Source organism: Miniopterus natalensis, chromosome 14 (assembly GCF_054644295.1).
Source record: "Miniopterus natalensis isolate mMinNat1 chromosome 14, mMinNat1.hap1, whole genome shotgun sequence".
In the NCBI taxonomy this organism is placed as follows: Eukaryota; Metazoa; Chordata; class Mammalia; order Chiroptera; family Miniopteridae; genus Miniopterus; species Miniopterus natalensis.
The window spans coordinates 16,678,377-16,705,623 of NC_142094.1; the positions used below are offsets into that span (position 1 = coordinate 16,678,377).

General features: G+C 52.3%; 1 protein-coding gene across 3 annotated transcripts in view; it reads left to right on the forward strand.

Annotated features, from left to right (window-relative positions):
• DLG5 (discs large MAGUK scaffold protein 5) overlaps positions 1–27,247 on the forward strand; it is a 109,278-nt gene that overhangs the window by 62,699 nt on the left and 19,332 nt on the right. Inside the window, exons 6-24 of one of the 3 annotated variants that reach the window (XM_087824296.1) lie at positions 1,879–2,138; positions 3,291–3,603; positions 7,698–7,882; positions 9,445–9,570; positions 11,945–12,077; positions 12,534–12,661; positions 13,490–13,665; positions 13,946–14,049; positions 16,709–16,801; positions 18,463–19,482; positions 20,249–20,372; positions 20,719–20,863; positions 22,304–22,416; positions 23,056–23,145; positions 23,437–23,587; positions 24,634–24,711; positions 25,331–25,493; positions 25,581–25,714; positions 26,402–26,548. In XM_087824296.1, coding sequence (XP_087680422.1) covers positions 1,879–2,138; positions 3,291–3,603; positions 7,698–7,882; positions 9,445–9,570; positions 11,945–12,077; positions 12,534–12,661; positions 13,490–13,665; positions 13,946–14,049; positions 16,709–16,801; positions 18,463–19,482; positions 20,249–20,372; positions 20,719–20,863; positions 22,304–22,416; positions 23,056–23,145; positions 23,437–23,587; positions 24,634–24,711; positions 25,331–25,493; positions 25,581–25,714; positions 26,402–26,548 — 3,683 coding nt within the window. Of the gene's footprint in view, positions 1–1,878; positions 2,139–3,290; positions 3,604–7,697; positions 7,883–9,444; positions 9,571–11,914; positions 12,078–12,533; positions 12,662–13,489; positions 13,666–13,945; positions 14,050–16,708; positions 16,802–18,462; positions 19,483–20,248; positions 20,373–20,718; positions 20,864–22,303; positions 22,417–23,055; positions 23,146–23,436; positions 23,588–24,633; positions 24,712–25,330; positions 25,494–25,580; positions 25,715–26,401; positions 26,549–27,247 lie in introns of all 3 variants that reach the window. The other 2 variants (XM_087824294.1, XM_087824295.1) reach the window with 2 other exon arrangements.

Consider the following 27,247-nt stretch of genomic DNA (forward strand, 5'->3'; position numbering starts at 1 on the left):
GTTTTTCCTTTTTTTTAAAAAAAGCAAAACACTAAAAGCCCCGAACAAGCTGATGTCTGGGGTTCCCTTCCTTCGCATCAGTCTGTAATCCTTGGAGCTGATGCTTAGGCCCTTGTCTCTGGGATTCTCGTTGCTCGTCAGCGCTTCCCGGGCCTTCCATGCTGCTCGTATGGGGCTAACCCTCCCCACGCCCGGAGTAGGCATAGCTGGGAGATACTGCAGGTTCTTTTCCAGACCACTGCTGTCCAGTGACCTGTAATCCCTTTGCTGGTAGGGGTCTTGCCTTCAGTTTGTAAGAAAACACAACACCTGTGAAGAGGAACTAAGCGAGGTGCAGTAGAAGGAGGCGTGAGTGTGCTCTGTGGTTCCAGGCTCTGGTTCTCTAGCTGCAGAGATCTGGGGATAACTCAGGGTCCACGCCGCCCAGGCCAGGTGATTCCTGGACTGTCGGAGCTTGCACGGTTAAGCAAGCTTTTCTGGTTCAGTCCTGTCATTTGAGGAGCAAGGAAACCGAAAGCTGGAGAAGTGGAGTGACCTGCCAGAAGGCGCCTTCCTCTGCGTGCTCAGCAGAGGCTCAGCAGAGGTCTGCAGGCCCCCAGCAACCTCGTGAGTCATCCTGTTTGTATTCTCTAGAACAGTGCCCCAGGTGAACCTGTAATTGCTCTCTTGCTTAAAACTCTCCCAGGGCTCCCCTCTTGCTCAGGATACAGTTTTGGCTGTGAGCCTGGAAGCCAGGCCCACTTCTCAGCCTCTTTTTGAACCCACTGCTCCTTGTTCACTGGGCTCCAGTGGCTCTGTCCTGCCCTTCTCTTTGTGCCTAGAACACCAGTCGTTCCTGCCTCAGGGCCTTTGTACTTGCTCACCCCTCTTCATTTGCATCCAAGCTCAGATGTCACCTTCTTAGAGAGACCGCCTCAGGCCTCAGCCTTCCCACACCTTCTGCTCTGCTGCTCAAGAGTCTCTCCAGCCATTATTCTGCTTTATTTGTTTTTTTTGATGGCTCTTATATTCCAAAGTTATTTTATTTGGTGTAACTCTCTTCCTTTCTTTCTGCCTACCTATTTCTCTGTCCATCTGTGCGTTCATATACTCCCATAAGGATAAAACATACACAGTGCAGTGTCTGTGTTCTGTCTGGCGTCACCAGCATCTAGAACATGCAGGTGCTTGTGTCCAGGGTCCTCAACAGCCCCAGGTTTGGCGATTGTCTTGGTGTATAATCAGTCATACTCACGGCTAAAATTTATTTCAGCAAAAGGACACAAAGCAAGATCAGGAATGGGAAGAGGTGTGTGGGGCGAAGTCCAGAGGAAACCCGGTGCAGGTTCCAAAAGCCCTCTGTGTGGAGTGACACAGGACATGCTCAGGTCCCCCAGTGCTGAATCGTGACAGCCTGTAGGAAGTGGTGTTAGGGAAGCCCAGGGCTTTTCCTGGGGGTTGGCCCACTAGGCACCACTGCCTGGCATGTGCTGAGGTTTCAGACTCCCAGGAGAAAGAGAGTGCTCAGATCCAGGCACTGGGAGCCCCTCTTGTCACTTGGGGAAAGTTTTATATCCGTGTAGGGAACTATTTGCCATTCAGGTTCCCAGGCATCAGCCAAGGGTGAACCTGCAAGCAGGCCTTCCTAAGGAGAGAAGTCTTGGGCCTGCTAGGGTAACTCGCTCTAGCACACTACTTAACAAATGTTCATGAACCAATGAGTCACCCAGTGTGACTGCAGGGCCTGTAGAGTCAGACCTGGAGACTCCCAAGGCCAGAGGCCATGGCCTCCCCTCCCTGGTCAGCGGTTCTACCCCTGGACACAGGGAGGTGAGTGGTCAGTCTGTCCTTCCTCCTGCCCCCCCAGACCCCTGGTAAGTGTGACTCTCTGGTCCCCAGGTGTTGAAGCACAACGGGTCATCAGAAATTCTCAACAAGCTGTACGACACGGCCATGGACAAGCTGGAGGTGGTTAAGAAGGACTACGATGCCCTGCGGAAGAGGTACAGCGAGAAGGTTGCCATCCACAACTCGGACCTGAGCCGCCTGGAGCAGCTGGAGGAGGAGAACCAGCGGCTGCTGAAGCAGACGGACATGCTGACGCAGCAGCGGGACACGGCCATCCAGCTGCAGCACCAGTGTGCCCTCTCCCTGAGGAGGTAGGAGCCAAGGAGCCAAGGGTGGAGGATGGCCTGGGAGCCAAACGCCTCTTCTCTGCCTTGGGGCACTGTCCTCTGTGGGCCTGTGGTTGTCTGCAAGGCTCCCAGATGCTTCCAGAGAGTAAAAACAGCGCAGCAGTTGTGCCTTTTCAATCAAAAAGTGCTTCTTTCCAGGAAACACTTTCTTGACACTCAGTGCATCTTGGGAGTTGTTTTTCCTCGCATTTGAACAACTTGGGTGTGCTCCGACTATCCCATTTCCTAGGGTTCCTCCCACAAGCCTCTCCCCACTGTCACCCACCTAGTAAATAGCAAAGTTAATTGTCCTAGGCATTGTTTCTCTCAAAACTTCATTTTTTTAGTAAGGTATCTAATCTGTAGGAACGTGAGCCCTGGCCTCAGACAATATTTGGTAAAGTACGTTTCTGCAGAATACCAGTTCCCTGGGCATTCATTGCTTTCATATGAAAAGTGTTCTCTGGATATAAAATGGTTTGGGAATTGCCAGGTTGCACATAGACAGGTGTCTGCAGTGTGGGACTTCTCAGAGCCTTCACTGTGGTACTGAGCACTAGACCGTCCAAGAGGGAGGAACGCAGTGTTTTGCAAACACAAGTCATCTGAGGACATACTTTTTTTTTTTTTTTTTAATGGAGTGCCATGTAGGATTGGTGTTCTAAGGAACACACTCTCAGAAGTACTACTCGAGGCTCCCTGTGTGGAAGGTACCTCCTGGCTTGGAAGGCCCGACCTGTGCTCTCACACTAACCTGCCGACTTTGGGCCAGCTACCTGCATCTCCTTATTTTCTGTATTTGTAAAATGAGGTGTTTGGATTAAATGACTGTTAAGGCCACTTTTATCTCTCATATACTGTGATTCATGCATTAAAAAATAACATAGCTTGACTGTGGAAGCATTTTCCTGTTGTTTCTAGCAGAGCAGAGGGCATGGAGTCCTCAGTTCAACTTCTGGTGTTTGTAAAGGCTGAGAAAAATTCCAGGTCCAGGGGCACCGGTGCTCCGTGACTTTTCTCCCTTGGGGGTGTGGAGAGTGACCTCACTTGCAGCTTCATGCTTGACTGTCCAGCACAGCAGAGCTGACCGGGCAGGTCTCCGCCACCCCCCACGTCCTGGCTGCCTTTCTCCCCCAGGTTCGAGGCGATCCACCATGAACTGAGCAAGGCCACGGCCCAGAACAAGGACCTGCAGTGGGAGATGGAGCTGCTGCAGTCGGAGCTGACGGAGCTGCGCACCACGCAGGCCAGGACCGCCAAGGAGTCGGAGAAGTACAGGGAGGAGCGGGACGCGGTGTACAGCGAGTACAAGCTCATCATGAGTGAGCGGGACCAGGTCATCTCCGAGCTGGACAAGCTACAGGCCGAAGTGGAGCTGGCCGAGTCCAAGCTCAAAAGCAGCACGTCGGAGAAGAAGGCGGCCAGCGAGGAGATGGAGGCGCTGCGACAGGTAGGTGGCTGGGCGCTGGCCTCTCCGGCTGGGAAAGCAGCGAGAGAGGAAGGACCGCGGTGCGCACGGTGCCCCACCAGCAGCCTGCCCGAGTCGGGGCGAAGGGCTTCTCATCTTAGGCCTGTGTGCCGGCTGGGCTGTGGGAGCTGCCTGGGAAACTGCCGAGCTTACTGCGCTCAGGGCCCGGCTCTAAGCCGAGCTCCAGGGATGCAAGGGGAGGTCCAGCTGTGGTCTCGGGCCTCCGTAGCTTACAGTGTGGCTAAGAAAGGTGACACGCCCAGTCACGCGCGTGCTCCATGCGCAGACACTCACGCTCAAACCCGTGGTGACATAATTGCTGATCAGTCTTGTGCTGAAGGCAGATATCTTAAGAGATTTGCTCATTAAGAAGCAAGATCCCAAGGCCAACTTCCCAAAGCCATAGGAACCTTCGGCCTTGCGAGTCCAGAAGAGCACCCTAGGGTTCTTTTCTCCCAGCATCTGAGGGGTCTACTCTTTAAGGGGCAGCCGGGCTCCTGGTAAGAAGGTGGTATACTAGGCTGTGCCAGAGGCCCTTCTATAGCCTTGCTCCCTAGGGGACAGAGCTCTAGGGTCAGGAGCCTGGGGTTCAGTAGCATCAGAGTGAGGCCACTTAGCTTGACTCCTGAGGGTGAATCAGTGTGGATGCTTTGCATCTTTCCTCTTGACCCCTCGGCCTCATCGCTGGCACCCCTCACCCCCAAGTGCAGATGTTCCTTGCCGGCTCCCTGATTTGAGGGGCCCTTCCCATCCTGTGGGTCTGTGCGGCTCTGTTCAGAGCTGCTGAACTTGGCCATAGCAGACTTTTTTCGCTTTGAAACGCTCCTCCATTCTACTTTTCTGTGCACGTCAGAACACAGCCTTTAAAGTTGGTCTTTGAGAAGTGGAAAGCAAGGTGCTAAAGGATGGGCACATTGTCAGGGGGTGGCGGGCATTGGATTGTGGGAGCCAGAGCCCTGGACCCAGCCCGAGTAGGGCTGATGCCCGAGGAGTTGCTGGGTCCCTGTGAGGCTTTCTGTGGACAGTGACACCTCCTTATGCCCAGGTAGTCCTAGGGGCCATGGATGCAAGGGGCTCAGGCCCTGTGCTTGGAGAGCGGGCCTTCTGGGCCTCAATTTTCTCATCTGACAAATGGAAATGATAATGGATAGCTTCTGCCTCCTGGGTGGCTGTGATGATCACGTGATTTAATATTGAAAGCACACTTAGAGCAGTGTCCACGCAAAGTAGGAATGATTTGAGCCTTTATTATTAAGATGGTTATTGGTTACTTTGTCAAGAACCCTAGGAAAATGTTTTTGTTTTTTTTCTGGCAAAAATGGGCCAACTAATGGCAATTTCGTATCAAAGGAGTGAGATATTTTCAGACCGTCAAGGTGAAAGCCATTGTAAAAAGGAGAATTTACTTTGATGAACTCTTTAAAAGACCGTGGTGAAGGGATTTTTAATAAGTAAATATAATGTATTAGAACTTGGTAATTGTCCTAGAAAAACCATCAGTGCATTTTCACACTCTGGCACCTGAGAGCTTAATGGTTGGGAAAGTGTTGTTATTGAAAAGGGAAAACACAGTGATGAAGAGGAAAACCTTGAAAATGACTGAGTCAGTCACTATACCAGCAAGTCCAGGCCGTGTCAGACACATAAGAGGTGAGCCTGGTATAGAACAGTGTCCCATGTGGAGGAAATTGTGAGGTTAACCATACCCTCGTGGGAATGTGGAAAGCACTGAGAAGCATGAAGAACCACCGACTTCCCGAGGTGCTGGCATCTGGTGGCAGCCTGTCCCCCCATTGCCTGCACTCATGCGTGCCCTTCAGCTTGGAGCCCGGCTCCCTGGCCTTCGCAGGGGGCATTGGCTGGGCATCAAGTCTGCCTGTCAGCTGAGGCAGGAATCTCTTCTAGGCACTGATCCAGCCAGCAGGCTGGAGAGGAGAGCCCCCGCCCCCACCGCCACTCCCCCCAGGGCAGCTTCCAGAACTGAAACCTTCAGCTGCTCCTCTGCTTTGTCCACCCCCCAATTCCTCCCAGGCCAGGTCTGTGGCCTGGGACATTTGGGCCCTAAGGTGTGGGTGGGAGGGTCTTAATCTCCCATGACCTCAAGACCTGCTGGTGTGGGTTCTGCCCCTGCAGCCCCTGGGCCTTTCTTGCCGGCCACACGTCTAGGCAGGTGAGTGTCCTGTGAAAACCAGCCCATCTGTTCCTTAGCGTGTGGTCCAAGGTCACCCAGGGCGGCCGAAGGAGATCACGGGTGGCGCTTTGCAGACTGAGATCTGCATGGTGTGGAGGAGGGAGCACAGGAGCAAGATTCTTGGAGACCTGGACCTGGGCTCGCTCCCCGGGGTGGGACCTTGGGGGCAGTCACCTCCTGGACCCTGAGCTTCCTCATCAGTGTAATCGGGGGCTTGGACAAAGGGACCCCAGCTCCCCAATTCTACTCCTTTTTAAAGATGCCTTGTTCCTCCTCTCCCCTCTAAATAAGACTGACTATCATGCTTCCAGTGTTTCTCATAAGGAGCAATGTTTTGGGGGTGTTTCTATTTTGGAGACTAACAGTGATGGCCCAGTGGAAGGAAGGGGAGATGGGGGCAGAAGGTAGGAGCTCCCTGATTCCCTGGTGTTGGTCTCTCTCTGTCTCCACCTCTGGCCTTCAGCACGAGATGGTTATCCAGGGCCAGATGGAAAGACCTTTCATTGAAACCACATGTTAACATGTTTTAAATAGGAAACTATGTTAATATAAAACACAGAATAGAATGTAGATTTAAGAAAATGTTATTGTTAAGTAAATTTTTATTATAACAAATTCTTGTTAGAATTAATAATAATTGTTTATAAAAAGATCAAACTGAACAATCAACACTGCATAAAAGTGGGAAAACTTAAACCTGAAGTAATTGGACTTGATCTTGGGAAATGTAAACTTTCAGCATAGCGTGACACTGTCACTCCCTAGAGTTAAGGTACTATTTTTGTGCAGATTTCCCCCCAGCTCCTCCTGACTGTATGTGAGAGATGAGGGGGAGGTATAAGCTGACTGCACACGTTTTCGTCTCTCCCTCTTGCTTGTCTCTTGGCTGAACTCGTGAGGTCTTCCTGAGTGCGCGTCGGCAGAGGCAGGCTGCTGTCCACTGGGGAGCTGGGGGAAGCCGCCTGGGTGTGCTGGTCTTCCCTGTGCTTGTTACTCAGGTGGAGATTCCCAGCACAGAAGGGACCTGTTCCTCTCCTTTCTTGTGTGTATTTTGCTTCTTCAGGAAGCCTTTGAGCTGGGGTAGGAGTTACTCTTGCAGTAAGCACTTGCTTTGTCATTTCCCTGTGTTTCCTAAGGAGCATAGGGGCACAGAGGGAGCTTTCTACATGAGCGCTCCTAAGAGCTTGCTTTGAAATTTTAATGGAGCACGTAATGCTCTGGGGAGGCGTCAAGATGCGGATGCTTCAGATGACAGCTTTCTAAACAAACTGAGATGCACAGGGCTTCACCAGGAAAATACTGTTGCATCTCCAGATTTAAAAATAACTCTGTATGCTAGATAAAGAAAGCAGAGCCGAGAAACCAGTGTTGCAGACACAGAGTGGGGGATTATCGGGACCAGTGTCTGTACCTTCACTCCAGTTGGGCCTTGCATCCTTATGTTTTGTCACAGGAGCACTTGAGAGAGGCATGGTGGCTCTGTAAGATACAAACGTCATAAGTGGCAGGGTGGAGCCTGGAACAGGCCCTCCAGGGGAGACGGTCCACCTGGGTCACTGAGATCTTGGCTGAGAGGGGCTCTAGTCCAGGTGCTGTGTGGGTTGTGAGAGTTTGGACTGGACCTTAACCTAATGTCGCTAGGGGTCTGAGTGTGGCTGTGGGGCATGTGGCCATTGGGGTACAGGAGCAGCAGGGGATGTTGGGGTGTGTGGTTATTGGGGTACAGGTGCAGCAGGGGTTTTGGGGATGGACTCTGGCTGGGATCCCAGTGTTCCCCTCCATCCAGACCCCAAGAGTTCAGCCCCAGCCACTGCACCTGTCAGGTGGTACTTCTGAGCCAGAAGGCCCAGTAACAACTCCTCTTCTTGCCTCTTGTCCCCACCAGATCAAAGACACGGTGACGATCGATGCTGGGAGAGCCAACAAGGAGGCTGAGATTCTTCGAAAGCAGTGCAAGGCTCTGTGCCAGGAGCTGAAGGAAGCCCTCCAGGAGGCAGACGTGGCCAAGTGCCGGCGGGACTGGGCCTTCCAGGAGCGGGACAAGATTGTGGCGGAACGGGACAGCATCCGGTATGGTGCCCCTGGCCAGCGTGGGCTCCGGTCTCCCCCTGACACACTGGGTCTGTGGGGAGGGCTGCAGTCATTTGCCATGCTTCCAGGTGAGGTGACTAGATTCTTCCCTTCCCACCCTGGGTGATGCCCCACCTCGCCTCAGAGCATTAGAATTTCACGTGTCCATGTCCATTGCACTTCACCCTGCATCCGAGTGTGCACTCGGATCTTGCAAAGTGGCCCAAGACCAGGCTCTTTTCTTAGGGAGCTTCTGATGAAACTGACAATCAAAGCTGTATTCTCTCAGTCAGTATTCACTGGGCACCTACTGTGTGCCAGGATCTTAAGTCCCTTGAGCAAGGAGACCCTGGGAGATGGCTCCAAGGCTCCCAGGTAGTGTGATGCCTGTGAGGGGCCGGCCCTGTGGGGGCTGCAGGCAGCTTTATCAGCCAGGACAGAGAGGAAGGAAGATGGGTGAACAGGGAATTCCAGGTCCTCATCCAGAGCTGTGATGGGGGCATGCAGGGCACTGGGCAAGGGAAACAGATGGGGAGGTCTCCCCAGAAAGCATGGCATTCGAGCTAGAACATAAGCATGAGTGGGATTTTCCCAGGTGGAGGAGGGAAGGGCATTGCAGCCTGAATGAACATCATGAGCAAAGGTGTCATGTGGGTGCAGGGCAGGGACATGGGTGTGACTGGAGTAGGTCTTGCACTTGGAGAGTCTCAGAAGAGGCAGCTGACAGCACTCCTGAGGGCAGTTGTAAGGGCCTTAAAGGGAAACCTGGGAATGTAGACTGGATCCTTGGTTGAGGTAGAGCCAGGAGTGGACGTGGTGGTGGGGATGTTGGCAGTGAGCAGGGACTTGGTCATTGAGAGTTTCTGAAAGGTCCCTTGTGGCCTTTTGAAGGAGAGATTAATGTCCACACAGGCTGGTCAGGAGGTGAGGGTTCAGGTGGGGGGATTTGGGGCCATGGAGAGGGGACACCAGTTCTTGGTCTATCCTGTGACAGGGTGCAGTCCTGGAGGTGGCACAGAGCACAGACTTCCTTCTGCCAGGCCACCTGTCCCACCTCCTCTCTTAGGGGCTGAGGTCCCGGAAGCCACATTCCTTTAGCAGAGAGTTGTCCAGCCTGCACTTGCGCCTGTGCAGAGCTCAGGGCCATAGAGATGCGCGAGGCACGATTTCTGTCTGGGTTGGGGCTCAGCCTGATTGTGAAAGGCCCACTTGTGGGTAGTCATGAGGTACTTGGTCATGACTGGAGCACAGGGCCTGCTGGGTGGGCTTCAGTGGGAGGTGCTGTTTAACCCCAGGCACTATAGGGTGAAGCAGTGGGATGAGCACTGGACATTTGGAACTCAATGTTTGTTTCCCAGTAACTGGGGAAGGGATCTCTTCACCTGGGTCCTCAGCATAACCTCTGTCCCTCAGTGGGGATGGCCTTGATGGCCTTGCCTACAAACTCTCAAACATTCCTGTGCATCTGGGGACAAGGCAGGCACCTGGGGTGTCTACTGCAGGCCGCGAGTCCTCTGTCCCTCACCCCTCATGGTGACCTTGCATTGTACCCCCTCTACCAGGACTCTGTGTGACAACCTGAGGCGGGAGCGGGACAGGGCAGTGACCGAGCTGGCCGAGGCCCTGCGCAGCCTGGATGACACTCGCAAACAGAAGAATGACGTCAGCCGGGAGCTCAAGGAGCTCAAGTATGCTGGGGTGGGCGCCTGCCTGGGCTGCTCTTGTACAAGGTAGCGAAGTGCAAGGCCTGGCCATTTATCCCTTCTCTCTGCCTTATTATGTCAATCTGTAGAATGGGTCCAAATGCTGGCTCCACATGGAGAGCTAATTAGAAATTCAAAGACCAGCAGAGAAGATGACAGTGGCCCTTTGCTGAGCACATGGAAGTGTGTACCATGTGCAGAGGCATATAGGAAGGAACATCCCTGCTCCCTGGCAGTCCATTTGGGGACAGACAAACATGCATTGTTCATTCATTCATTCCCTCCCTCCCTTATTCATTCATCAACTCAATAAGGATTTACTACATGCCTACTCTCTGTGGGTCAGGCCTGTGGGAGGCACAGGGGAGATGGCTGAGCAGTCCAACCAGGTCCCTGCCCTGTGGGGGGCACAGCACACAGAAGGAGACAGACCACAGGCAGGTCCATCAGAGAGATAAGTACGTAAAGGAACAAAGTGATGACAGATTGTGGTGGTTTTGCAGGCGATTGTGACCACCACTCAGCAGTCTGTCCTACTGTGTTATTTGGATGCCCATCTGGGAGAGACTGTTTGGGATGTCAGACAACCCCCTTCAGTGACAACAGTGTTCCCAGGGGTATCATCTAAAACCTGCGACTATAAGCAGCAGATTGAAAATGCAGAGATCAAAGTTTAAAAAGAGAAATCGGCAGAGCCCAGTAGCCCAGAACCAGATTCTAGTTGAGAAGAGTGGCTCTCTGTCCATTCCAGGAACTTCCCATGGGATGGATGGAGTGGGGAAGGATGGTGCGAGGCGCGTGGGTGCCAGTGTACAAGCTTTGCTCACTTGAGCTACGCCCTTCAGAAGGGAGTGCAGCTTCCCCTCCCACTCAGTAACACCTAACATCAGACAAGCCCCTTCATTTATTAGGTAAAAACCTAGAACCTCTGGGGCTTGAATGCTCTAAAGAAAATCTCAGAGGTTGAGGCAAAGTGATAGTCTCTCAAGTGATGGAATCAAATTGAGGTACAGCCTAGACCCCCTGAGGCTTCAGCATGGGAGGAAGTTTCCATTTTAATTGTGCTGGAGTTGCCTGGACCACCTAAGGAAGTCAGGTTCCTTGGTTTGTTCAGCACATTTGTATTTGCATCTCCTTTCTGCTGAGTTCTCTCTCCCAGGGGTGCTGGTGATGGAGTCCACGCTGCTGCACAGGAAGCCCCCAGTCTGCAGGAGCAGCAGAGGTGCCCATTGGGAGGGAGAGACCGGTGCAGTCAGCAGTAAATGCAGAGCTTCAGGCTGCACAGGGGTGGGCTGGGCTCCAGGCGGTGCCCAGGAAGCTGAGTAGCATTCTAGAGCTGGCCAGTGAGGGCCCAGCTCAGCCGAAAGTGTGGACCTGGGAGCTGTGCACTTGGGTGGAAAACAAGTCAGTCACCAGTGTGCCAGGAGCCCAGTGGGCAGGGCTGATGAGTTGGGAAGGTGGTCCGGGCCTAGGTTTTAGGAAGGAAGAGCATTATGTGCAAGTGACTGGGGGATGGGACAAGGGCTGATTGTTTTTCCATCCTCTTACCTGTGTCTTTCTGAGAGCTTAAGTTTTCATTTTGATCAAGTCCAGTTTATTGACTTTTTATTTTTTTATTTTGAATGGGTTCTGTTATGTATGAGAACCCTTAACCTCGCCCTAGATCACAAAGACTTTCCTCCTGTATTTTCCTTCTGAAAGTTTTATAGTTTATTTTTTACGTTTAAATCTGTGGTGCAATTTTTATGTAAGGTGTGGTGTTCAGGTTGAGATTCCCTTTTTTGCCATGATGTCCAGCTGCACCATCATTAGTTGAAGACTATCCTTCCTCCATTCAGTTACTTCTGCACCTTTTGTCCTTTGCAGGGCTATTTCTGGATCCTTTCATCCGTTTCATTCATCTGTGTGTCTACCTTCCTGGCAGTGCCGCTCAGTCTGGAGTACTGTAGTTGTATAAAAAGTCTTAAAATCGAGTAGAGTGGCTTCTCCCACCTAATTCTTTGTTTTCGAAATTGGTGTAGCTGCTCTGCTTTCTTCGCCTTCCCCTATAAATTTTAGAATATTCTTGTCTGTATCTATGAAAATCTCTTGCTGGCATTTTCGTAGGAATTGCATTAAACCTCTAGATAAATGTGAGAAGAATTTCTGAGTCTTTTAAGAAAAAACACCAAACAGTATAAAACCCCCCTGATATCCAAGCAGACTGGACCTGATACTTCAGATTTATTGGGAAGCTGGCATGAAGTACGAGGTGACAGCCCCATTGAACTTTCATGAGGGGTCCACCTGGTTTCCAGCTGTGACTTGGGTGGGGTGTTTCGCCTCACAGGGCCCTGGCCACGGCTCCCTCTCTTCGCAGGGAGCAGATGGAATCCCAGCTGGAAAAGGAGGCCCGGTTCCGGCAGCTGATGGCCCACAGCTCCCATGACTCAGCCATCGACACCGATTCCATGGAGTGGGAAACGGAAGTTGTAGAGTTTGAAAGGGAGACGGTGAGCTTTCTTCATGTCTTTTCTCCCATTTTGCTGACATGAAGACTTTGGATGAGGGAGAAAGGGAAGGACCCTCTTCCAGTGTCCCCCAGTGTCACAGTTGCTAGTTTGGAGGTTCGGCTTTTCCTCCCAGGATGCAAATGCTCCTTTCCCTGCACTTGTTCAAGCTGGGTTCCAGCAGGTTGGTTTTCTGTGTTGTGTGGTAGATGCTGGCGCAGCACATGGAATGAAGAGGGAAGAGCAGAGTCCCCAGGGGTGATGCTGGTGGGGACGTGTGTCTGCAGTGGCTGAGAGAGGCAGGTTATAGCTGCTCATAGGCTGCATCTTGGGGACTACGTGCCCTGTCAGTCACAGTGAAGGGACAGTCCCACATTAGAGCGAGTGGCTTGGGGTTTAAGAGCCCATGTTTCTCATCACTGCTTTGTAAAGTGGCTGCTGCTGCTGCTGTTTTGACAGGAGGACATTGATTTGAAGGCACTGGGGTTCGATATGGCGGAAGGTGTGAATGAGCCTTGTTTGCCCGGGGACTGCGGCATATTTGTCACTAAGGTGGACAAAGGAAGCATTGCAGACGGCCGCTTACGGTAAGAGTTGAGGAAACCCAGGTTCTGAGGGAAGGTGGGGCCCTCTGACCCAATGAAAGGCCCTGGAGAGCCAGGCGGTAGTTAAATGAATGCATCCCTGGGTCTGAGGGATTCAGTCTGTCTGAGGCCTGCAGCTCAGTGTGGCTCAGTTGGTTGAGCATCAAGCCATGCACTGAGAGGTTACCGGTTAGATTCCAGTCAGGGTACATGCCCTGTGGGCTCGATCCCCAACAGGGAGCGTGCAGGAGGCAGCCATCGATGGTTGTCTCTCATCAATGTTTCTCTCTCTCTTCTTTGTCTCTCTCTCTCAAATCAATTAAAAAAAAAAAAAAGGACACTTTCTAATTCGCAGTTGCCTGTGAACCTGACCTTTCTCCAGTCACCAGGTGCCCCCTTTCATGTCTCTGGGTAGAAAGGGGCTCAGGCTATGTGTGAGAGCATAGAATGTCTATTGTATGCTCATTCCATGAAATACCAATGATGAGAAAATAGCGCTTACTATATGCTCAGTACTGGTTTAAGTACTTTTATAATTAATTCATTAATCTTCATAATCCTATGAGGTAGGTGCTGCCCCATTTTACAGATGAGGACACTGAGGCTCTGAGGGGTTAGGTCATTCAGCTAGTGAGTGGTAGAGCCAGGATTTGAACCAGGCAGTGTAGCTCCAGCACCTGTGAGTTTAACCATTTGACTGCCCTGGAAGGGGAAATCTTTCTGAATGTGTATGTGGGGCACCTGCTTTCTGGCACTTGGCTTGCCGGATGGGAAGAGCTGGTGCTCCCCCTGAGGCCTATGTTGACGCCGAGCCGGCCTTGTCTTCCTCAGGGTCAATGACTGGCTGCTGAGGATCAACGACGTGGACCTCATCAATAAGGACAAGAAGCAGGCCATCAGGGCGCTCCTCAACGGGGAGGGCGCCATCAACATGGTCGTGCGGCGCAGGAAGTCCCTGGGCGGGAAGGTGGTCACTCCGCTGCACATCAACCTGAGCGGACAGAAAGGTGTGTTTTCGGGTGCACTTCATTCCCAGGGTTGAGGCGCTGATGCTGCTTCAATGCAGCCCATGTGCTTCCCCAGTGTGGGGCCGTCTGGGTCCTGCTTGTCTCTGATTCACCAGACCAGATGTGACTGAGCCCCTGAGTGGCCTGGCTCGGGTGGGTGCTGGGATGGACAGGTCACAATCTCCCAACTTTGTAAGAGTATCTCCCGTAGATGAGGTGGGGCCACCAGAGGGCCCTGCGACCTGGGCAGGGTTCACTGGGGACCGCCTGTGGTTCACAGACAGCGGCATCAGCCTGGAGAATGGAGTGTATGCTGCTGCTGTGGTGCCTGGGAGCCCGGCCGCCAAGGAGGGGTCCCTTGCCGTGGGAGACAGGATCGTGGCGGTAAGTCTCCAGGATGGGTTGTTCGCTGCACGTAGACAGGTTACAAATTCGGGAGTTGTGAACAAGACGTAATGAACACAGTTTTTAATATTCGCCTTTTTCTTTAAATGTGAACATTTAAATGTGATTTTTTTCCTTCTGAGAGTATGTTTCTATTTATTGTAGAAAACTAGGAAGTACAGAAAAAGTTTAAGAAGGAAATAAGAATTCATCTTATTGCTGTCACCTATGGATAACCTTTGTTAACATTTTTACTGTATTTCCCTACAATCTTTATTCTATATATGAATGTATAGTTAGGTCAATTTTAAAAAAAATAGGTATCTATATGTGATTTTTTAAAGAAATCTTTTTTACCAAATATTTTATCTGTTTCTTTTAAAATTTACTTTTTATTCCCAAAGACTCGTTTGCTGTAAAATTCAAGCAATAGCAAAATGTACAAAGTGGCAGTTCCTCTTTTCCCTTTAATCTTGCTCCTAGAGGTGATCTCTCCCCATTTATTTGGAAGATGTGCTCCCGGCTGGACCTTAGGTGCGCGTACAAATCTGTGTACACGGATAGGGGTTCTGGGTTTTGTTTGCTTTCCAAAATACAGTAGTGAAATCATCTTCTGTTATCCTGCAGTTTGCATTCTACATTGTGGGTACCCTTCCAAGTCGATCTTTATTGTTTTTGTCCGCCTCCCGGTGTTCTGCTGTTTGATTATCTATAGTTTACGTTGTTCTTTGATTGATGGACATACGAGTTGTTTTCAGTTCTGCAGTTGCAAACAGCCCTGCCATAAACGTCACCTGTGTGCAGCAGCCGCTGTGGGGATACTTAGCAGCATCCCTGGTGACCAACCCCCGCCGTGCTGTGAGACTGCTGAGTCGGAGGGCATCACATTTGGTCCTTGTAAATAACTTTTTAACATTGAAAGCATATGCTTGTTCATGACACACACCCCAAATTCCAGTCCTGCAACAGGCACAGCAGCGGTAACTCCTCTCCAGTCTGGGTGCCCATCAATTAGTTCCACCCTGATGGCAACCGCTGTTAACTTACTGTGTTTTCTTCCAGAAATATTCAAAACGTGGATATCTCCTACTTAAAAAGCACACACAGATGGGATGATAGACTTAGCTGCCAGCCTTGTTTTTGCTTTAAACGCATATCCCGCGGTTCTTCCTAGGCGTGTCTGGGTCGGTTCAATAACTGCATGTTCCTTAGTGGTAGCAGCACAGCTGTTAGCCAGTCCCCCCGACAGATACTCAGGGCATCCTTGCCTTTACAAGCCGTGCTGCGTGGCCACTGCTGCATCCCTCCACGGGACCCACAGGGACCCATGAGAGTGTGCCACGGGGGAATTATTCCTGGGGCGGGGGAAGTGCTAGATCAGATAAGCATCTAACATTTGATATGACCTTCCCCTGTGTCCCCAGCAGGTCATGGCCTTTTCAGTCCCACCTGCAGTGTGTGGGGAGCTCTTTGCTTCACATCTTTGCCACTGCTTTTCAGATTTTGGGAGCACCAGACTTTAAAAGCAGCATTGCCATTGTGAAAAATCTCAAGATGTGGGAAAGTAATAAAGGAAAAAACAACCGAATTAATCCACTACTCCAATATAATTCTTCTGCATATATATTTTAAACTTTTCACCTTGAAATAATTACATAAGTAATTATAATTCAGTAAATTACACTAAAAATAGATAAAGTTGCAAAGATAGTATAGGGAGGTTCTCTATACCCTTTACCCAGTTTCCCCTAATGGTTACATCTTACATAACTATAATATTAAAACCAGGCAGTTGACATTGATACAGTGAATGTGTTTAGTTCTGTGTCATTTTATCATGTTTAGGTAACCAAAAAAAAAAAAAAATGAAGACACAGAACTGTTCCACCGCCACAGTCTCCCTCATGTTACCTGTGTTACCCCCTATAGGGACACCCACGCCCTGCTCCCCCATCCAGAACCCCTGGCAACTAATTTGCTCTCCATCTCTATAATGGCAGATAAGTAGAATCGTACAATGTGTGACCTTTTCAGGTCCGCTGTCCTGCTCAGCAGGGCGCGTGTTCCTTCTCGCTGCTGGCTGTGTGTTCCGTGGTATGGGTGCAGCCTGGTCTAACCGGTCACCTACCGCACATACGCTTTTTCAAAGACTGGGGCACGTCCGAGAGAGGTGTGGGCAGAAATTCAAGCGTAAGCGGTTGTGATGTGTCTTAGTGAACCGTGACGATACTCAGCTCATGTGGTACTTTTTCGTTTACAAAGGCCTTTCACTCCATGGCCATGTTTTTCTGTCTCCTCCTGCCCCTGGGGGCACACAGTTTATCTTCCATTTAGGCATGAAGGAGTCTGAATCCAGGTCCAGCATCACACAGCAGGAAGCAGAGCCTGCTGTCCCCCCAGTTTCCCTGGATGCCATGGTGGCCTGGTCCCAGTCAGATATGCTCCCTCCTATATGGTGATTTTATGGCTGTGTGTTGCATGCTCCTCAGAAGCCCTTTAACTGAATTGCAGAGGCCTTACTGGGGAGGGTCTTTCTCTCCTTTGCCAGCTTCAGACTTGGGGACCTTACAGAGCCAGGCCCACGGTCCAACTTGGGCTGGCAGGTGGGCAGAGCCCTGGTCTTGGCGGCCGGCCTGACAAGGTCTCTGTTTGGCCCTAGATCAATGGCATTGCACTGGACAACAAGTCTCTGAATGAGTGTGAGTCTCTGCTGCGTAGCTGCCAGGACTCCCTGACGCTCTCCCTCCTGAAGGTAAGGGTCCTGCCCATCCCTTTCCTGTGCTTGCTGTCTGGGGCAGGCGAAGCCCCAGCTCCGTGTGCCTGACCCTCTTCTCGTGTCACTGGGACCCTTGGAAAAGGGTCCTAATTTACAGGTGCCAGGTGTGCGTGAACCCTGACTGGAATCTGGTTTAAAAACAAAAAACAGCTATGGAGACATTTTGGGGATAGTGTGGTGCTTTTGAATCTGGATTGAATAATTAGTTCATTTTAGGGAATTGCTAATATTCCTGGGTATAATGACAGTATTGAGGTTACATAGGAGAATGGCCGCATTTGGGGGAATACGTGATACAGTTGTTAGGGGTGAAATGTTGTACTTAAAACTTTAAAATGTTCTGCAAGATTGACACATGTAGGCAATTTTTAAAACATTGTTAAACCTAAATGGTGGGTTTATAGGTATTTACTTGTACTTTTCTATCAGCTTTTCTACATAATTGAAAAGACTGATAATAGAAAGTTGGAAAAAATAGGCCTATCCACTTCATTAAGCAAGTTTTTTAAAATTAATTCTTTTAAAATTAATAGCCTTTTCGGGAACAGTTTTAGGTTTACAGAAGAGTTGAGCCAGTGTCGAGAATTTTCATATCTCCCCTCCCCCGTCTGCTTCCCCTGCTACTAACATCTTGCATTAGTGGGGTTCATTTGTCATGATGTTAACACATTAGTATTAACTAAAGCCCACAGTTTACATGAGGATTTTCTCTTGGTGTTGTACATTCTATGGGTTTGGACAAATGTACAATGATGTGTTCTTGCTGATACAGTATCATACAGCACAGTTTCACTGTAATGAAAATCCTCTGTGCTTCCCCATTCACCCCTTTCTCTCTCACACCATCCCTGGAAACCATTGATCTTTTCACTGTCTCTAGTTTTCTCTTTTCTAGAATATCGTAGAGTTGGAATCGTACAGTACGCAGCCTTCTCAGATTGGCTTCTTTCATTTACTAATGTGCATTTAGTTTCCCCATGTCTTTTCATGTCTTGATAGCTCATTTCTTTTTTTCTTTTTTTAAATATATCTTTATTGATTTTAGAGAGAGGAAAGGAAAGGAAGATAGAGATAGAAACATCAATGATGAGAGAATCGTCATTGATCGGCTGCCTCCTGCATACCCCCAACTGCGGATCGAGCCTGCAACCCAGGCATGTGCCCTGACCGGGAATCAAACCCTGATCTCCTGGATCCTAGGCCGATGCTCAACCGCTGAGCCACGCCCGGCTGGGCATAGCTCATTTCTTTTTATTACTGAATGATATTCCATTATGTGAATACCATAAGATATGTATTTTAAGTGATGAATCTTTTTTTATTTAATAACTTAAAAAGTATGCAGGACGTTATCCAGGTGATTTCAGAAAGTACTCAAGGTCAAGAGCACTTAGGGCTCTCCAGCGGGTTCACAGTGAACCAGGGCATGGGAAAGCCCCCCGTCAGGGAGATGTGTACATGCGTGTGCATGCATGTGTGTGTGTTTGCATGCCTGTATGTGTGTGTGTGTGTCTGCCTGCTCTCTGGGGTGTGTGTGCCCGTTCCTGACCATTGCTCTGCCTGCAGGGGCATTGTCAGTGGCAGCGCCAGGTTCTGTGGTCTTTGCTTTCTTTCTCACTCCTGCGGTTCCTATGTAGGTGTTTCCTCAGAGTTCCTCATGGAGTGGCCAGAACATCTTTGAGAACATCAAGGACTCTGATAAGATGTTGAGTTTCCGAGCCCACGGCCCAGAGGTCCAGGCTCAGAACAAACGGAACTTGATGCAGCACAATAACTCCACGCAGACGGACATCTTCTACACGGACAGGCTGGAGGACAGGAAGGAGCCGGGCCCCCCAGGAGGCAGCAGCTCCTTCCTGCACAAGCCGTTCCCTGGGGGACCCTTCCCAGCCTCCCCCCAGACGTGTCCCAGCGCCTCCGAGCGTAGCCTGAGCTCCTTCCGCTCAGATGCCTCTGGGGAGCGTGGCTATGGGCTGGCGGATTCGCGGAGCCGGCGGCCACTGCTGCCCTTCGAGACTGAGGCTGGTTCCTGCGGGGCGACCGAGGCTCCCCTGGATAAGGCCGAGCCCGAGAGCCCCAACAGCGGCGGGACCTGGCCCAAGGCCGTGCTTAGCTCCACGGCAGGGCCCGAGAAGCTCTCTGTTTACAAGAAGCCAAAGCAAAGAAAGTCCATCTTTGACCCTAACACGTTCAAACGCCCCCAGACGCCACCCAAAATAGACTACCTGCTCCCAGGCCCTGGGCCTGCTCATTCCCCCCAGCCCTCCAAGAGGGTGGGCCCGCTGACGCCCCCAAAACCTCCCAGGAGGAGTGACTCCATTAAGTTCCAGCACAGGCTAGAAACCAGCTCTGAGTCAGAGGCCACTCTGGTGGGCAGCTCCCCGTCCACCAGCCCCCCGAGTGCCCTGCCCCCCGACGTGGACCCTGGGGAACCCATGCACGCCTCACCTCCTCGCAAGGCCAGGGTCCGCATTGCTTCCAGCTACTACCCTGAAGCGGATGGAGACTCCTCCTACCTGCCTGCCAAGAAGTCGTGTGATGAGGACCTCACGTCCCAGAAGATGGACGAGCTGGGCCAGAAGCGTCGCCGCCCAAAGTCTGCCCCCAGCTTCCGGCCAAAGCTCGCACCAGTGGTGATTCCTGCTCAGTTCCTGGAGGTAGAGGCAACGTTGGGGTGGGGGTGGGAGTGGGGGTGGACGTGGGAAGGGGTAGTTGGCGTGAGAGCACCCCAGTGCCTGCATCGGTGTCGCCAGGCTTGTGCCTGGCCCTGGCTCCTTTGCTCTGAGCATCTACCCGAGGGAGGGGGAGGGGTGGCAGGTGGATGCCAGTGGGAAGCAGCCCTCCTTTGGAGATTGGAGCGTAATGTGGGATGTGCACATTACTGGGGATGTGACACCAAGAGAGAAGCACATTCTTGGGCGTAGCATTTAAGTTGCTTATTCAACGAGAAGCTTTTGAAACTGCACAACAAAACCAGGTGACATGGACCTGCCTTGAGGGGTTTGAGGAGAGAAGATCAAACTCGTGAATCTGTCAGGCAGCTGCAGGACAGGCTGGCTTGTCATTGTGGGTGCTGTAGTCATTTACAGAAGGGAGAGGTTGCTGTGAGCAGGAGAACAAATCCATGCTGCTCTGCAGGCAGCTTCACACAGCTCTGATGCACACTTGGTCCACCTTCTACACACACATACAACCTCTGCTTATTTGAAAGAACAGAACCTTCCTCTGTGGCTTTCTTCCAGAGTATTTTTTAGGAAGTTCTTCCCTTCCGGGTGTGTAAGGCAATTCAAGTGAGCAATGACATCTCCCCGACCATCACTTCGTGTCCAAGTGGGAGGAGCTAGTGCATAAGAAACATAATTGCTTGCAAACACCTATGGGTTTCCCTGTGTCCAGCCACCCTCTCTTGCTTTGGTTCTATAGGAGCAGAAGTGCATCTCAGCCAGTGGAGAAGTCTCCCCAGAGTTCCAGGAGTGGTCCCCTTACTCGCCAGGGCACTCCAGCCGGCACAGCAACCCCCCACTCTACCCCAGCAAGGCATCTGTGGGTGAGTCAGCTGGGCAGGGCTGGGAGGAGGAGGGTCTTTGTAGACCCACAGGACCGCCCAGTTCCTGGGACAGTGGAGGCCGTCATTTTAAGGAGCAGCTGTGTGTCCTTAGCCCAGAAGTCCAAAGAGCTAGCAATTGCTGCTTCCCTGTCTGGAGTGACATTTAGTTTTTTGTCAGTGACATTTCTTAGGTTTGCAAAGTGCTTTCTCCCCATAGTGGCCTGGGAAATAGGAAGCATCAAAGAGAACTCTCCCATTTTACAGATGGAGAAAGGCCAGAGGCTTGCACAGGTCTGGGGCTGGCTGGGTGCTTTGGGAAGCTGGTTCTCACCCAGCCCATTTCTAGGCACCGTTCCCCGGAGTATGACCCCGAGCACCACTGTGAGCTCCATCCTGAGGAACCCCATCTACACTGTGCGTAGCCACAGGGTTGGCCCTTGCAGCTCTCCACCCGTCCCCAGAGAGATCGGCCCCCAGGTTTTGCATCCCAGGTATGTGAAGTCACCCCACACCTCCCTGCACCCTAGCCATCCAAGCCTACCTGGCCATAAAGCCACCGGTGCTTCAAGAGGCTCATGGACAGAGAGGCTTCCTTGCGTAGCTGGGAAGGGGCTGGTTTCAGCAGCTCCGAGACCCCAGGGAAAGTGAACGTCAAGGATGCTCTCTTGGTTCATTAATATGAAGCTTGAAAAGGTAGTTAAGGAAAGATGATAGTGATGGTAGCCAAATGCTTCGTTGCTCACGTGCCAGGCGCTATGCTCAGACCTTTATAAATATCTCATTTAATTGCCACAGCAACCCTAGGTGCTAAGGACTGTTGTCTCTGTTTTATATCGCTAAGGAAACTGAACCTTAAAAAGTACTCACTTTCATTCATTCATTCATTCATTCAATTATTTGACAAGTTTTATTGAACACCTACTACGTGCCATGGACTGTTCTAGCTCCCGGGGGATACGATGGAGAACTCAATAGACAAGTTTCTTCTTATGTGGTGTTTGTGTTCAGGTGTGGGAGGCAGGCAGAAAAATGTGACCAGAGTGATACCAGATGGTGCCAAGTAGCTCTGAAAACCATGAACCAAGGTGATGAGCCAGGCTGACTTGGAAGAGGGGGTAGAGTTAGATTGGATGGTTGGGAGGCCCCCTGGTGCGGGTGCTGCTGTGATCAAAAGGCTGAGAAGAGGCCAGCTGCACAAGACCTGGGGCAGAGTCCCCAGGGAGGAGGGCTGTGTGTGCTCCAGCTCAGGCACCTGACTGCAGTGTGATGGGCTCTTAGGACAGAGAGGGGGAGCTTGACAAAGGTACGGTGAGTCAGGAGGTGAGCCCAGACCATGGGGCACCCATCCTGCAGGTCTGCAGGGGTAATAGAGAGTTTGAGTTTTATTCTGGGTGCAGGAGAGACCACCAGAGGGTTGCAGGCAGGGAAGAGAGGGAGTCTCGTGCCATTAGTAAAGGATGTCTTTGGGCCTGACAGCAGGCCAGCTGAGCGGATGATGCCTGGCCCTCTGCCCTCTAGCTTCTAGGCACATTCTCCTGAGTGAGGCTCATGGTTCCCTCTCCAAGGTCCTCTCTCCATCTAGCCTCTCCCCACTCACCCCCCAAGAGAGGCTTCCTCTCCCTGGCCCACCCAGGACTCAGAGCCTCTGTTTTCCCTGTAGAAACCCTACGTCCAGTGAGCGCGACACAGCTGAGGCTGAGTGAATGGGCTGCTCCTGCTCCGTTTGGCCCCTTCTACCACATGCAGGGCCCTCATGGGTCCCGCTCTGGGCATGGCTGCGGGCAGGCTGCTGCCCTCAGCTGACAGCCAGTGGCTTTAGGGCCTCCCTTCTGCTGGCTGAGGAAGGGAGGCCTTGCCCAGGCCTGCCACTTGTGTTTCTCCCCAGGGGCTGTGTCCGGTCCTGGCCCCTCACCTGTTTGGTTCTCTCGCAGTGTCCAGCACCAGGGACGCCTGAGCCTGGATCTGAGCCACAGGGCCTGCAGCGACTATTCTGAGATGAGAGCTTCCCATGGGTCCAACTCACTGCCCTCCAGTGCCCGCCTTGGTAACTGCACCACTAGAACCTTCTCACAGTAGCAGGTCCCTGGCCTTGTCCATCTCCGCCTGCCTGCGTCATCACGCCTGACCGCCTGGTGGCTTCCCCACACGGCTCCTCCCCTCCAGGGCTGAGGGAGCCTCTGCACTGCACGTTTCCTTTGGCCGTCCATTGTGTCTTTTCGCTCTCCCTAGTGGCCATGTGGTAGTTCCTGGTGACCCCTTGGCCCAGGAGCCCTGCTCCCTGTCCGCGAGCTTTCGGTCATTCTGGGGGATTCTGTATTGCTAACCACTTACAGGAAATGAAGCCCAGAGCAGAGTCTGGCACCTACCCCATAGTGGCAGTGCCCCAACCTGTGAGAGCAGGTGAGCACCTGCCTCTTTCTCTTGGGTTGCTTCCCATGTTCTGAGGCAAAAGTTGAGATTTGTGTGATTTTGTTCTGGAGCAGGCTCAGCCTGCACAGTTTATTCAAATACTGGTGTTAAGTATCTGCTTTTCTTGCCTGTTCCACATTGAGGCCCTTGGGGATAAATGGCATGGCCCTGCTTTGCACTTTGTCACGACTGTGCATCTTTCCTGACCACTAGAAGGGGTGAGGGGTGGTGTCTGCTCACAGGCCTAAAGTTCTGTCCCCTTGTGGAACCACAGGGTCTTCAAGCAACTTGCAGTTCAAGGCCGAGCGCATTAAAATCCCATCAACACCAAGATACCCGCGGTCTGTTGTGGGCTCTGACAGAGGTGAGGACTCAGCATGCCCTTCCCCTCCACTGTTCATGTTGACCTCTCGGGGGAGGGTCTGGGCAGGGCTCTGACTGCCTCCCCATTCCAGCCAGTCTGTAAACACTGAGTCCAGCCTCTGTCTAGTGATGTAGGGATAGAAAGGCCCTATTGAACCCAGCATCTGAACTCAGGGCTGTGTGCTGTGGCCATGGCATGGGCCAGAGTCTGGATCATGTTTCTCTCTGGATCTTGGCTGCTGAACTGAGATGCAAGGTCGAGGCCCATGTTACCCCACACCTTTTTCGGCAGGTTCGTTGTCTCATTCTGAATGCAGCACGCCTCCGCAGTCACCCCTCAACATCGACACCCTGTCCTCTTGTAGCCAGTCCCAGACCTCAGCTTCCACGTTGCCTAGAATTGCAGTCAACCCTGTGGCCCTTGGTGAGCGGAGAAAGGACAGGTGAGCATGACCTGGGCGTCTGCTGGGCACAGTGATGGGAAGCACATCCCTACAGCGGGGCAGGGCTCAGTCAAGGAAGGCGCTTCTTGGCAGAAGCAGCAGGAGGTGGAGTTCCAATTGAGTTGACCCTGGCGCGAGGCCACTCTTGTTTGGGTCACCTACCACTCACTGATGTGTTGCTCCAGCAACCTGTCTTCTCAGCCATAGCATATCCTCGATATTGTTCCGTGTCAGTCAATCCTGGTATCATTTGTAACGGCTTCGTGGTGTCTATTGTATGGCTGTTATGATTCAGTTACCTGCTCTTTTTTGAGATAGATGTGTTGCTTGGAGTTGGGACAGAGGAAATGGTATTCAATGGGGAATGAGGACCCCTAAACCAGGAACTAGCTCTGCTGCCCAGCAGGCTGGCCTGAGCGGGTGGCCTGCTCCTGGCTCTGGGCCTCACTACCGTCTTCCTCAGCTGGGGCATGAGGGAGGTGTTGGGGTGGTTGCTCACTGAGGGTTCTTACAACACTAAACTGCCTGGCACTCTAATATGTGTTGAGTCTCAAAGTGGTGGAGGGTGCAAGCCAGGGGCCGATGCATCTGAGTCGGACAGTTAAGGGAGGCATTGCAGAGCAGGTGAGTTTGGGAAGAGGAGAATGCTTTGGAGGGCAGGAGGGGAGAAGCAACAAGTCAAGAAGGATTTTTATCTCAGCATCTGAGAGTACTGGGCTCTGAGCAGCGAGGATGCAGCCTGAGGCCCACTGAGCTCCAGCGATTGCTGTGCCTCTGGGTGGCGGGGGTGGGGTGGTTCAGGGCCTGCCCTTCGCCTGCACTTCTGGATCCACCCCCACCCCTGGGCTCTGGAGGGCAGCCCAAGGAGATGGGTCTCCTACTGGTTCTACCTGGGCCTTTGGCCGTGATTTTGTCCTGATAGGAAGAGCTCAGGGCAGCATGAAATGCAGTCACTTGGCTGTGTTTCTGTCTGTTGTGTTCCAGGAGTCTGTGGTTGTCTTCCTTCTCCGAGCATCCCTCTCTTTCTAACCTTTCGCACCTTCCAGATGTCTTCACCATCACAGATCCCTCCTGAGACTGCCCGTGGCTGCCAGGCCCAGGTCCTCCTCCCTGAGGAGTCTGAGGTTGGCCTGATTTGAGGCCCCCGTCTGAGCCCCCTGGTGCCCTTGGCACGTGATCAGCTCCCCTCCAGCCAGCAAGTGCACGGTTGCTGCCTTACTCTGAGCCTCCCTGCTCCCTTTTTAATGGCTTGGATTTGCAATAGCTTAATTTCTGTGATCATTTTACATCACTCTGTGTACTGGTAAATATAAAAACTGATACTTTATATTGTCTCTTCTTGGGTGGATGTCATCCCAGAAGCCATTTTTTTCCTCCAAGGGTATCTTTAGACCCCACTGGGGGTTTGTAAATCTCACATTGTAAGGGGACTCTCCTCACGCTGTGAAAATCTTTGCTTTTCCCATGTATATCAGTATTTATAGTTCAGTTGAACCACTCTCTGTGTCTTTGTGTCTGGGTGCCTCCGTGTCCATTTGGAGTGTTGTGTTTGTATAGCATGAGGTTGTGGGAATGTGTATCACTGTCATACAAGGTGGATCATCCTGTTCCCATCCAGCTGTGCCAGCGTAGGGGCATCGGGCACTCCCTAGCCCTGTCTGCATAGCTGACTGCATGCCTCGCCTCAGATCTTCCCAAACCCTTCCTTTAGGCCCAAATCCCAAAATTGTTGTCTCTTCCAAGGCCCTACATGGAGGAGCCTCGCCACGTGAAGCTGCAGAAGGGCTCGGAGCCGCTGGGCATCTCCATTGTGAGTGGAGAGAAGGGCGGCGTCTACGTCTCCAAGGTGACGGGGGGCAGTATCGCTCACCAGGCCGGCCTTGAGTATGGAGATCAGTTGCTTGAGGTAAGTGGGAGCCTCTGTTCTGTGGAAGAATGATGCTCCCGCATTCCCATCCCTGCCGCCAGCGAGCCCTCTCTGGGTGTTTCCTAGTTCAATGGCATAAATCTGCGGAGTGCCACGGAGCAGCAGGCCCGGCTCATCATCGGGCAGCAGTGTGACACCATCACCATCCTGGCCCAGTACAACCCACACATGCACCAGCTCAGCAGCCACTCCCGGTCCAGGTGAGGGCCTGCACCTCCAGGGTCCCTCCGGGCTGGGGGAGGTGACGGGTGCGGCAGGTGCACGGCTCACCCTGGGGAGACCCAGAGTGCCAGCTGCGAGTTCTGGGCATTCTGTTGCCATAAGAGGAGAGTGGACTAACCTTGGATTTTGGAAGAAGGACATACTAGAGGGAAGATGTCTTCTCTTGAGATAGGGGTGGAAAGAGATGGCTGGGGCCCCCTGTGCCGCAGGAGGCTCCACACCTGGGGTGTGGTAGCCAGGCCCTGGGGTGGGATTCACACACACAGCCCCTGTCCACGAGCAGACACTGCTTGTATTTGCCTTTATGCTGTGGGATGTAGGGCAGATGAGGGAAGGGGAAGACATGCCCCTGCCACTCAACCCTGCACAGCTCAGTGAAGGGGGGGACAAGACGCACAGCGGAAAAGGGACAGCAAATTTGTGTGTCCCCTAGACCAACACCTTCACAGAGGATCCCGAGTTGAGGACAGGTGAGGAGAGGACAGGCAGATTCTGCAGGGGGCATGACCCGAGCCCAAGCCCCCAGGGTATCCGCCCTTCTCAGGATGCAGGGTCGGGTAACCTGGTCCCTATTCACAGCCCAGCCCTGCTTCCCACCGGAGGAAGCGGCTCCGGCTGCCGGGGCCTGTGAGCTGCTCTTTATCCTTCCTGTCCTATATCCCCAGCTCCCACCTGGACCCTGCCAGTACCCACTCCACTCTCCAGGGCAGCGGTGCTACCACCCCGGAGCATCCCTCTGTCATCGACCCGCTGATGGAACAGGATGAGGGTCCTGGCACCCCCCCGACCAAGCAGAGTGCCCCCAACTCCAGGTCAGCAAATGCGTGCTGTGAGCCTTCCCCCATGCACCTCAGTGAGTGGGGTGGTCCAGGTGGGTCGTTGTCATGGCCTGAGCACATCCTCTGAGAGGCGTGGGCACTGGACAGGGTGTCACTCTGTGCTGCAGACCACACAGCAGGCTACCAGGATCTGGGGTGGGGAGCACACCTTTCTTTTTTCCCTTCCTTCTTCCTGCCCTTTCCTGCTTTCTTTTTCTCTCTTGTACATATTAGGATGGACAGTAAAGGTGGCAATGGAGCAGTCAGGAGTGTGGCAGGAAATGGCGACAGCTAAGTCAGAACGTTCAGGATGAGCAGGGGTTAGGTGTGCAGAGGGTGAGTGTGGAGAGCAGTCAAGAGGAGCAATCAGCCTTCCTGTGGGCAGGTGGAGGCCTGGCACACGTAGGAGCTGGAGGGGGAGACGGGGAGAGGGCCACATGACCAGGACATGCAGTCCTGCACGGAACCGTGTCCCTGTCGTGGTGGGGCCTCGACCAAGTCCTCTCAGCATGAGGCCACTCTGCATCCTTTGCACCAGAGTCTGTCACGTTGGAACTTATCTGCAGCACACTGTCTCCACCTGGCTTTTCCCCTGAAGTCCCTTTCATCAGGCTCTGCTCCTGTCCCCTTTCCTGCACTCTGCCTCTTGCCAGCGTCCTAGCCTCCCTCACTGCACTCTGAGTTCCCTGATGG